Below are 12720 nucleotides of genomic sequence, written 5' to 3'. Positions count from 1 at the left end.
CACATCAAAGAAAATTATTTTTTAATTGTTGGAGCTTTAGGAACAACCAAGTTCTAACTTGGTCACCAGAGTGTAGACTCTAGACAGTATAACAAATGGGCATTGCAAAAGTCAGTTGAACTATGTATATGCTATTAGAAGGAAGACTATATTAGCAGAAGGAGAATGGCCAATATGGAGTCTAGAGAAAGACTCCCCAAACAAGAAATTTTAAATGTGTTTCCAGAAATTTCCAGAGAAGAGGTTACCCTAACCAATGATTGAAGTGTGTGGCCTCCTTGGCAGATGAAAATGGATGCATCAAGTGACCCTAACTTTATGACACCTTCCATTTATGTCAACTAGTAAATACTCCTTGCTCAGATTCTACATTCACCAAGAAAACTGATTATAATTTAACTTACCACGTAGAATTTAGTATAAAAAATAATGTATTCCCTAATGGGAACTAGTATTATCATATCCAGAGCAGTTATTCATCATTCTCATGAATAACTCATTCAAGGAGTTTTCCTGAAAGTGGAGAAAAATTAGGACAATAGCTAAAATTAGTGTGTTTATGAAAATATATAGAATCTATGTACATATTTGAAATAATCACTCAGCAAGTATTTTCTTGCATTTTAATAGAGATCCCTGTGGCAGAGTGACATGTAGATTACCCTAGGAAAATTGGTACTTCAGGCTATTAACACCCTACATGTTATTGACTAGCACTTTTGCACAGATTTTTGTGTGGCCACTCTGGAGCAAGAATGAGGAATATAAAAGTGCCAAGGAATGCCAGAATAAAGGAAGGGATATTACATTTCATTATTATACCTCTAAAATGAATGAAAATAGACTGGGTAGATTAGTAATCAAAATGTTTCTATGAGATTAATGCTCTGACATTAATCTCCTTCCTCCCTATCCCACTATATTATACTACCTACAAATGTATGGCAAATACATAGCAATGATAAATGATTTTTTTAATATGTTGAAGAGGTACAGCTGAACACAAAACAAGGTAAGTATTAATAGTGGTAGAACAGACTTTTTTTTTTTTTTTTTTGAGTCAAGACAGGGGAATGGATCAAGGATTTATGCTAAAAGGATACTGGGGTAATTGAAGGCCAAGAGTGGAAATCATGCAGGGTGTTGGAGAATAAAAACACCCTACTAGTGGGGGAACTTGTACAGATAATTGCACAACTGGGACCAGGCCATAACTAAGAGGAAAATCTTAAAATTTTAAAAAGCTGCAACTGCTGCTACTATAAGATCCTCAAAGACATAAGAATAACACCCATAATAAAAGGACAGAAAATTATGGAACAAAAATGATCAAATTTTAATTAAAGGAGAGATGGATATGCAAATAAGCCTATTATAAATTCTGGAAATAAAAAATATCATTGAACTGAACCCTCAACTAGACATCATAGAATAGAGAATTAGTGAATTGAAAGTTTATTTACAAAGGAACAATAGATTGACAGCTAACATCATATCAGAACAAGGCATACCAAAAGACAATGGAGTTATTTCTTAATAATGGGATGCATATAAATATCATCTAGAATATTCATCATTAACCTTCAAAAGTGAGGACAGTTAGACATAATCAAACTTTCAAATGCTGGGTTTTGAGGAAGCTAATAAATAACCTCTCTGTTTTTCAAATGGGATTAAAGCATATTGTATGACAGACAGGAATGAGAAAAATGGAAACAATATATTATTTTACTTACTTCCAAATATATACTTCAGAAGGCATGTCATAGAGATAGACAATTATATTGTTTATTAAATTTATCCCCCCAAAACGCTAGCATTTTCCTGCAGAAGACAGTCATAGTTCAGATTCTCCAGAAAACATACTCTGAGATTCTGATATTTGAAAGCAGGATGTTAATTGGGGAAGGCTTTCAGGAACAACTCCTTTGAGGGATGAAAAACGCAGGATTGAGCAGGAGAAGGTGAATATCAATAGTGTTAAATGATAAATCTTAATATTAATATATGCAAGCCCCCTACAATGATAACTATCAAACATTGCTTATAAAAAAATCAAAGAGATATACCACATGCATTAATAGGAAGACTCAAATTGTAAGATGTTAGTTCTATCCAAATGATCTATAAATTCAATAAACTTTAGAAAGCTTTTTAGTAGAAATGAACAGATTTTTAAAATGGAATTTTAAATATGAAAATGCATAAGACCTAGAATAGTCAATGCACTTTTGAAAAGGAATAGTAAGGAGAGTCACACTATTTGATTTCAAGACTTGCTATAAAACCCCAGTAATCAAGACTGTATGTTATGTTCATAAAGAAAAAAAAATCAATCAATGGAAAAGAATAGAGAGTGCAGACGAATACCATACTTATAAAGTTAATTGATTTCCTTAAAGATACTAAGGCAATTAAAAAGAGGGAAAGAATAATTTTTTCAACAAATAGTGCTGGGCAACTGGACATCTACATGGAAAAAATAAATGAATCTCAACTCCTACTTCACATCTTACTTAAAAATAAATTTGAGATGAATCATGGGCCTAAATGTAGAAGGTAAAATTATAAAAATTCTCAAAGAAAACATAGTATGGTATTTTCAAAAACCTGAAGTAGGCAAAGATTTCTCAGATAAAACAAAAAAAGCATAATCAAAAAAAGAAAAAGGTAAATTGTACTTCATCAAATTTAAAATCATTTGTACTTAGAAACAACATTCATAAAATGAAAGGAAATGATAAGTCAAACCACATCCTAGGAGAAAAATTCATTCTCCCTCTCCCTCCCTCCCTCCCTCCCTCCCTCCCTCCTTCCCTCCCTCCCTCCCCCCTTCCTGTTTGTCTTTTTTTTTTTTTTTTTTTTTTTTTTTTTTTTTTTTTTGTGGTACGCGGGCCTCTCACTGTTGTGTCCTCTCCCGCTGCGGAGCACAGGCTCCAGACGCGCAGGCTCAGCGGCCATGGCTCACGGACCCAGCCGCTCCGTGGCATGTGGGATCTTCCCGGACCGGGGCACGAACCCGTATCCCCTGCATCGGCAGGCAGACTCTCAACCACTGCGCCACCAGGGAAGGGAAGCCCCCGTTTGTCTTTTCACAGCCTTCTTACAATCAATAATATAAAGACAGACACCCCAAGTTATTAAAAAAGTGGCAAAAGGTTTGAGAGACTTCACAAATGAAGATATTTGAATGGTTAATAAACACTTTAAAAGAGCAATGAGGTACTACTACATAGGACTAGAATGGTTAATATTTAAAAGGCAAATGTGGGTAAATATATGGAACAACTAGGACACTCACACATTGATGTATAGTGAAAAGTGATAAAACCATTGGGGAAAATAGGCAGTTTCTCATAAATTTATACATACTCCTACCCTATGACCCATTAATTCTACTCCGAGTTGTTTACCCAGAGGAAATGAAAACAAATGTCCACATAAAGACCTCTATGAAAATTATATAGCAGCCCTATTGATAAAAGCTAAAACATGCAAACAGCCTAAATGTTTATCGAGAGAATAGATAAACTGTGGTATATTCTTGCAATGGCATACTTACTCAAAAATGAAAAGAGGGCTTCCCTGGTGGCGCAGTGGTTGAGAGTCCGCCTGCCGATGCAGGGGACACGGGTTCGTGCCCCGGTCTGGGAAGATCCCACATGCCGCAGAGCGGCTAGGCCCGTGAGCCATGGCTGCTGAGCCTGCGCATCCGGAGCCTGTGCTCTGCAAGGGGAGAGGCCACAACAGTGAGAGGCCCGCCTACCGCAAAAAAAAAAAAAAAAAAAAAAAAAAAAAAATGAAAAGAAATATATATATATATATATATATATATATATATATATATATATATATATATATCCTATATCCTAACTCTCTAAGTAGATATATAGATAGATAGATAGATGATAAATAGATAGACCAGAGGGCTGATGGTATAAGTTACAGTTCTGGTCCAAAGGTCTTGAAATCAGGTAGTATGAGTCTTCTTACTGTTCTTTTTCAAGATTGCATTGGCTATTCTAGGTCCTGTATACAAAGGTGGTTTTTTTTGTTGTTGTTGTTGTTGTTTTTTTTTTTTTTTTTTTTTTTGGTACGCGGGACTCTCACTGTTGTGGCCTCTCCCGTTGCGGAGCACAGGCTCCGGATGCGCAGGCTCAGCGGCCATGGCTCACGGGCCCAGCTGCTCCGCGGCGTGTGGGATCCTCCCAGACCGGGGCACGAACCCATGTCCCCTGCATCGGCAGGCGGACTCTCAACCACTGCGCCACCAGGGAAGCCCTATACAAAGGTTTTTTATATGTGTGTGTGTGTGTGTATGTGTGTGTGTGTGTGTGTGTGTGTGTGTATATATATATATATATTTATATGGAGAGAGAGAGAGAGAAATTTATTAGCAAGCTAGTCAACTAGAGATTTTATAAATATATTTATCTATTTAGTATAAAAAACTATATACTATTTATTATAAGGAATTGGTTCATTTGATTATGGAGGCTGAGAAATCCCATGATCTGCTGCCTGTGAGATAGAGACCCAGGAGAGCCTGGTGGTGTAGTTCCAGTCTGATCTGAAGACCTGAGAACCAGAACCAATGGTATTAAGTTCTAGTCCAAGTCTGAAGGCCTGACTCCTGGCTCTTATTGTATAAGTTTCAGTCTTAAGACAGGAGAAGATCTATATCTCAGCTTCATCAGTCAAGCAGAGAGAATGACTTCTCCCTTCCTCCACCTTTTTGTTCTATTCAGACCCTCAAGGATTAGATGATGGCCAGCCACATTTCTGGAGAGCATTCTGGTATACTTAGTCTGCTGATTTACATATAAATATCATCCAGAAACATGCTCACAGACACACCCAGAAATAATATTTAACCAAATATTAAATATTTGGTTATTTAATATTTAATAATTGAACTGAGCAATATAATTAGAAAATGAGCAAAGGGCTTGAATAGTTACTTCACCAAAGAGAATATTCAGATAGAAATAAGCACACGAAACAATTTTAAAAATCATTAATCACTAAGGAAATTGTTAAAGCCACTATATGACACCACTCATAACCTATTAGAGTGGTTAAAATAAAATGCTGACAATACCAGGTGCTGACGAATATGTGGAGCAACTGGATCATTCATGCACTGCTACTGAGGAAAAAATAATATTCATACATTGCCACTGGAAAAAAAATGTGTCAATTTCTTATAACATTAAATATATACTAACTTGACTCAGTAGTTTTGCTCCTGAGCATTTTTCCTAGAGAAATGAACTTATGTTCAATCAAAAACCTATATATAAATGTTCATAGCAGTTTTATTTGTGAGAGCCAAAATTGGAAATGGCTCAAATCTCATTCAGTGAGTGAAAGGATAAACAAATGGTGGTACATACATACAATGGATACAAAAAAAGGAATAAAAAGCAACAAACAAGAACAAACTCATGTTACACACAAAGACTCTGATGGATCTCAAGAGCATTTTGCTGAGTGAAAGACAATTTCAAAAAGTTACATACTGGGACTTCCCTGGTGGTGCAGTGGTTAAGACTCTTCTCTCCCAATGCAGGGGCCCATGTTCGATCCCCGGCTAGGGAACTAGATCTCACATACATGCCACAGCTAAGGAGCAGGGGAGCCACAACTAAGGAGCCCATCTGCCTCAACTAAGACCCAGCACAACCAAATAAATAAATAAATATTTTTTTCTAAAAAGTTACCTACTGTATGATTTCATTTACATAACATTCTCAAAATTATATAATTATGGTGATGGGATGTATATTAGTGGTTGCCAGTGATTAGACTGGGGGGAGGGTATGACTCTAAAGGGAAAGCAGAGGAGTTTCTTTGGGAAGATGGAATAATTGTCTATTCTGATTGTGGTGTTAGTTACATGAATTTATACATGTGATAAAATGTCATAGAAGCATACACAAACCAAAAAAACCCCCACAATACTGCATGTGAAAATTGGCGAATGAGATCTGTGGTTTAGTAATGGTATTGCACCAATGTCAATTTCCTGGTTTTTTTAATCAAACTTTGATTATATAAGGTATCATTTGGACAAGTTGTGTGGAGGGTATACAGGGAACTCTTTGTACCAATTCTGCAGCTTCTATGAGAGTTTTAAATTCAAAATGAAAATTTTGAAAGTGACTGAACTTCATGTTTAAGTTCTGTGCGTTTCATTACATGTATATTATAGCCCTGTAAAACATTTGAAGTGCCTTCCATGCCCACATATGTTATATAACAAGGTCTCTGCCTTATTATATAAGAAAAGGGGCTTGTGCAATGATGACAATGTATTATGAATGGAGGGGTATGCATACCTCAGCTTTCTGCAACCGAAGATAAAAATATTTTTAGGGCTTCCCTGGTGGCACAGTGGTTGAGAGTCCGCCTGCCGATGCAGGGGACACGGGTTCATGCCCCGGTCCGGGAGGATCCCACATGCCGCGGAGCGGCTGGGCCCGTGAGCCATGGCCACTGAGCCTGAGCGTCTGGAGCCTGTGCTCTGCAACGTGAGAGGCCACAACAGTGAGAAGCCCGCTTACCACAAAAAAAAAAAAAAAAAAAAAAAAAAATTAAAATCACTCATATGTCTAGAAATAATACAAATAATTATGTGGTATGTTCATAGCATATACAATAATTTGCATATTATTCAAACAGTTGAATGAACTAAATCTAATTATTATTACGTCTGTAACTAATTATTACAGATGTAATAATGTGCAGTGAAAAAGCAAGTTGCAGAAAAAAGATACCACTTAGGTTAATTTTGAAAATAATACTCTAAAAATTTTTGAATACCTATATGTAGAAATACTAAAAGGTAGCTTATAAGTGAACTTCACTTTATAACCTTTTATTTCTCTTTTTAAAAAATATCTGGATAATAAGTAAATAGGTATTTATTTTTATCTGTACTGTTTATGTCTTGACTTCTAAAAATAAAAACTTTTAAAATAAATATTTAATAAAATCTTGTTTATGAAAAAAACAGAAGAAAAAGAAACTCACTGTTCTTTATTAAATGAGAGACATTCTCTATTTTAAAATTAAGTTACTTGGTTTGGAGGTGAACCAGGATCCACTTGCTTAGAGAAGTCATGTTCCAAAATTCATACCCCTCATTTCATTGTGAAAATATGAGAAAAAATATTACGAACTTTGTAGATGGGGCTGCAAATGTGACCTGATCAGAAAACAAAGACCAACGAGAATTTTGCAAAATCACTATTTAAATATTTGCTATTGAGTTGCATATAAGAAATGTCCTATCTGACATTAACTCAGAACTGTTTATTGTGTTATAACCATACAGAATGTTTAATATTACAGTGTTTTGGAATTAAACATACATTTTTGTAGAACAAGTATTAAAAGCATGGTCGATTATATTCCATTTTTAAGTATATCCATTTTGCATGACATAGAAGAACATATATATTTTCTTTATGATCTCTCTACTCGTTAACAGTAAGAGGAAGAATGGTGTTCAATTTGAAAGCCAGTGTTTTCAGAAATAGAATTTGAATATAAATACATATGCACTACTGGGTCTGTAGCTAGCCTCTTTTATGAAATTTCTAGGTTTGCACTTAAGCTGCTAGGTGGCACCGTTGTGAAATTGTGTGTTATTGTTAAATTTCGCTTCTAACTTTGATTCCCTGGTATAATCTGGCTTAATTAGTAACTGACATTGTTTTCTATTTTGGAAGAAACAATCTTTTGGATATTAATGGCTTAGATGATAAGGTTTCTGGAAGGCATGTGTTCAGAAATATTTTCTTGACATGTAGGTATCGTCTTGTTTGGAGGAGGGTGGGATTTCTGCATTTTAAATAAGTGTAGTGAAATTATGTCATTAAATTGAAGCAAATAAAACCTGATTTTAAAATCCTGAGGCTTACAGATAAAGCCTCTTTAGCCAGCAGGAGAGTCCCCTATGTGGTTAACATGTTTTTCCTTGTTTTGTAACTGGTCTCACCAAAATTGTGGTATTGCTTTGGTAGTTCCCCCTTATTCCTGACTGGTTCTTTTGATGTCTTAGCATTGATGGAGCTATTCTAATGGGAACATTAAATACATACTCTTGTGCACTAATTGAAATAAAATCCAGAAAGAATGTGTTACATTTTGTAGACTAAAATCACAAGTGTAAATTGGAAGCCAATTGTTATTTATTTCATTTTCAACAGCTTTCTACTGAGGTTTTTTAACAAAACAATTGTATCACTTAGCCAGATACATTTTAAAAAGTGACTGATGCTATAGAATGGTTTCTATTCTGAGTTCACTAATAGCAAACTTGCTCACTTAACAATGAGAAGGTCGTGCATATGGCTGGGAAGGTGGGAAGGGGATGTAAATGAGAAGAGCAAAGATCTGAATCTGAAAGAAGATGATCTTTAGATTCTGGTTTCATGAGTTTTTGTAGCTCATCATATGGGGATAGCTTTTTAACCACAGCGATGGTTTTATGGCTTTATTTCACTCTATTTAAATTTTTCTCACATCAAACATTAAGGACAATGCTTTTTCACAGGACTTCAAGCATTCTGTGGTTTGGGTGAAATCCCAGCTACTTTGAGTCTGCCTTGCTTCCATCATGGCGTTTTCTCCCACTTCAGGGCTGAATCCTGATAAATCCTTACTTAATGATATTAGACATTATGTAAAAGCAATATTTTATGGGCAAGAAATGACTCTTTCAACTCTTAAGTTCAGCCCAAGATAGTAATAAAAGTTCTGAGAGTAATTTTGGTTGAAATAAATTACCTAACACATATGTCCTTAAAATAAAATATCTTGAAATTTCTATCTATCCTTACTCCCAAATTAGACTTAATGTATAGTATTTTTATATTAATAATGACTATAATGAGAAGGTAGAGATCTTTTGTGACTTTGTAGTATACAAATATGTGACGAAAGGCATTTCAGGGAATTTTATAAGTAGTAAGACATAAATATTGCAGAAAATAATCCGATGTGACAATTCTAACATTCAATTAAGAATTAAATAACATCCTTGGTAAATAAGTGATGTTAAGTTATTTAAATTTCATCAGTTGCCTTTAAGATTGATTTTCATCAAAATTACTGTACTAAAGTATTTTCTTTTGTTGTACAGACTCAAATAGCAAACCTCAATTTTAAAATTGGCTCTTATTTACAAAAAATGCTTTGACATAGTGCATTTGTTCTGCCTGGGCAGCAATAAAGGATTGTGGTATCATTTTGAAGAAGGTTGTTTGACAGAGCCTGTTTGTTTATTTGGGGTAATGTGAGCTGCATTCAGAAAATGCCATATTTTGTTTCATGATTGTATACATTCTCTCCCACTGCTCCCAGGCAAGGCTTGTAAGCAGAGAAGACACGGATTTAGACCTTTTTTCCATGACCAGTGGAAGTGCTTTGTCTGTGAAGAGAGAAAAACAAAATCAGGCCCACAGACACTCAGCAGGATCTTCAAGTAAGTTGTGGTTTCCTTCAGAATTAATTTAGAAATCACAAATGAATTGATGGAAACTAATGCCAGCAAGCATTCTTTAACAGATAAGGGGTAGGATGCCAGCAACCAGAACTGCCCAAAACTATACATTTGAATTTTTTCCTTCTTTAAATGTCTTCTTTTGATATAAACAGAATTAAATTATTTCAAAATTAATAGCATCAGTTTTTATTTTAATTGTATTCTGTGACTCAGTGGTCTACCCCCCCACCCCCCAACCCCCGTGGATTGTATTGAATTCTTTGATCATTTAGTTCTAAAAGAATTTGTTTAGGCTAATTGTAAAAAGTTGGATTTATATATCAAAGTAGTGTGTTTTGGTCTTTTGTCATTAATTTAATATATATTGTAAGTAAAGTTTGTTTTTGAAGGAAATTTTTTTTAAATAACAGATTTTAGATAATAATATTATACTGTCAAAACCATGCTCTTAAAAACTATTTCCATTGAAAAGATGACAGTTTATATTTCTTAATGATGACTTTTTCCAATTGTAAACTTGTCACACACATCTGTTACCTTTAATTTGGTAATATAACTATAAAACTATATATATATATATATATATATATATATATATATATATATATATATATATATATCATGGTTTCAACAAGAATTGCATAGCAGTTCTTAACTCTGAAAAAATTGTAAACATTAAAAAATATCTGTATCTTAGGATATTTGGGGGTAATAAAGCCTAATTTTTTCAAACTCTTCAACTAACTTACACTGTAGAGATTTTGAAATATCTTCTACAGTGTTATGGTATATGAGTATAAAAGATGTTTCATTTAATACCGTATTTTGTTAATTTTCCCAAAGTATAGTGAACCTCAAAAGTCCACACATTAACTTACACTTCATTTTAAGGAATAATTATTCTATAAAAAGATTTATTATTCATTGATGGTGTGGTTATATACACACAAAGTCAATATTTGATTGAATATGAACAATTCAACAGTCCAGATGGTGCTCTTCAGATAAATGAAAACTTCAAAATGATTCTCTGACTTTTCATCCAGATGCTTGGTATTATTAGATTACAGTCATTTAAATCCATTAATACATGCAAGTTCATTTTGATAAATTTTAATTTTGTTTTAAAATTATTCTTTTAATATGTCTAACTTAAAAATATTTCCCTGCCTTCAAAGTTCTTAGAGTGCTTGAATTTCCTTACTTAATTATAGAATCTGGTCATGAAAGGTTATTCTAGTCAATATGGTTAAGAAATATTTTAGGTTCATTCACCTAAGTAAAATTATTCATTTAATATAAATTTTCTACAGCAACATAATGTGTTAATTACATCAATTATATATATATATACACATATACATATACATTTCAGAAGGAAATTTGCCACACATATTAATGAATATTAGGCATTGTCTATTACAAACTCATATCACTTCGAAGCAGTGTAGGTAAAAAGAAACAAACCAAATAAAATTTTAACAAAAATTGCCTTGTCCCTGTACAGAATAACAAAGCTTCTGTTCATAATGTACCATCTGAATGTTAAAACATAAATAACTCAATGTCAGCAACTATCCTGAAATGCACAAGCTTCATCTTTCACTTACATAGACACTGAATCATAGATTTTAGAGTATACAAGATCATTATAGAGAGTTCATTTCTTAACACTTTCTCTAAGAAACTGTAGTAAGGCAATTCTCACTTTAATTTGAATTAGTTTGTCAATAAGTGACATTTTTGAAAACACTACTAATCACTAAATCTGTTCACTTAGTGACAATTTAAGACAAGACAGTTTAGAAAAATAGAGTTTTTATTAAATAACAGGATGAATATGAATAAATACTACTTGCTGAATTATTGTCATTACTAGTTTACTATAATCGTCATGTAATATAATGGTAAAGGATGTGAGTGAGCTCAGACACCAGTTTGCCTAGATCTGTATCATGACTTAATTTCCTCATCCTTAAAATGGGAATGATACCGACCTGTAGAGTCGTTTTAGGATCAAATGTAGCACATTTAGAATAGAATCTGGCTCAGAATAAGTGCTTAGTAAATGTTCTTAGTAATTGCTACCCACACATAGCTGTAAAATAAAAAAAAAATCAATTGAAGTAAGATATTGAAGTCTTTAGTGTGGAGCCCCACGGGCTAACGAGCTCAGCTTTAAAAAAATGTACTCTTAATAGTTACTTGACTGAAAACCTTGGCATAGCTTATTACCCATAGAAACCTTTTAACTCTCAAAGTCTTTGGGTCCTAGGCCCCCATGGCCCTGGGCCAACCACTTACAGTTTGGGTATTTTGAAAGCTCTTTTTCCAACAGCTGTCCCTCTCTCAAAATCTTGTCGCCTTATAAAAGCTAAAATATTTCTTTTAGCTTTGCAAGCCAAATCTAGAGAGTAGTTTATGGGCTGCAGCTCTAAAATTCTTTCAGCCTTTGAGCTCTTTCAATGTTGCTATAATATTTGTAACATGTATTCTTTACAGTTAGATACATTCAGGTTTAAAAACCCCATTCCACCATCACATATAAGTTGTGTGACCTTGGATAAATTATTTAACCTCTGAGAATGAGTTTATTATTTAACCTCTGAGAATGAGTTTATGTTCTATAAAATGGAAGTATAATGTCTATCTCATAGAGTTGTAGTGAGGAATAAATAAGTAAAAATATATGTAAAGTATGTGATATATTGCCTAGTAATAAGTAAGGGCTTAAAGTATAGTCCTTGTTGTTTGTATTGTTTATTATTGTTGTATGTTTTATGTTACTGCTGAATTACTTTAAATAACTTCAAAGTAGAGTTGTCTTCCTTTTCTGTGTGTCAAATAATTCCAGAACCACTGTACTTTCAGCATGTTATCCATCTCAAGCAATACTGTCTTTTCTTAGAGAATTTCCTGGTTTTTTGTCCTTTTCCTTTTAGGTCTTATTGCTCTCTTACAAGAGGCCAAGGGGATCTTCTGCTACCTATCTTTATAATCTATCTAATGACTTGAAAAGAGATGAAAGAGGTCACATTCTTATTTAAAAATGTGCCATTTATAAAATGACTATGCCAAGAAATTTCCTCATTTAGACAATATTTAGATAAAAAATATTTGACTTCCTTAAATAGTTTTGGTTTTGGTTTTCTCGATTAATGTTCCCATTTAATACTTAAAATAAAGGATGCATTACAATAATAATA

General features: G+C 33.7%; 1 protein-coding gene across 1 annotated transcript in view; it reads left to right on the top strand.

Moving 5' to 3' along the window:
* The window catches only part of LRRIQ1 (leucine rich repeats and IQ motif containing 1), a 187279-nt gene extending 177739 nt beyond the window's left edge, over nt 1-9540 (top strand). Inside the window, exon 27 of the mRNA XM_081249779.1 lies at nt 9373-9540. Within this exon, the coding sequence (XP_081105905.1) occupies nt 9373-9525 (153 nt within the window). The 3' untranslated portion in view covers nt 9526-9540. The remainder of the gene's footprint in view (nt 1-9372) is intronic.
* The last annotated feature ends 3180 nt before the right edge of the window (nt 9541-12720 follow it).

The sequence above is a fragment of the Mesoplodon bidens genome, assembly GCF_964165515.1.
Source record: "Mesoplodon bidens genome assembly, chromosome: 11".
NCBI classification, from domain to species: domain Eukaryota; kingdom Metazoa; phylum Chordata; class Mammalia; order Artiodactyla; family Ziphiidae; genus Mesoplodon; species Mesoplodon bidens.
Note: the sequence above shows the minus strand (reverse complement) of the source record. Positions and strands in the feature narration are given on the sequence as shown.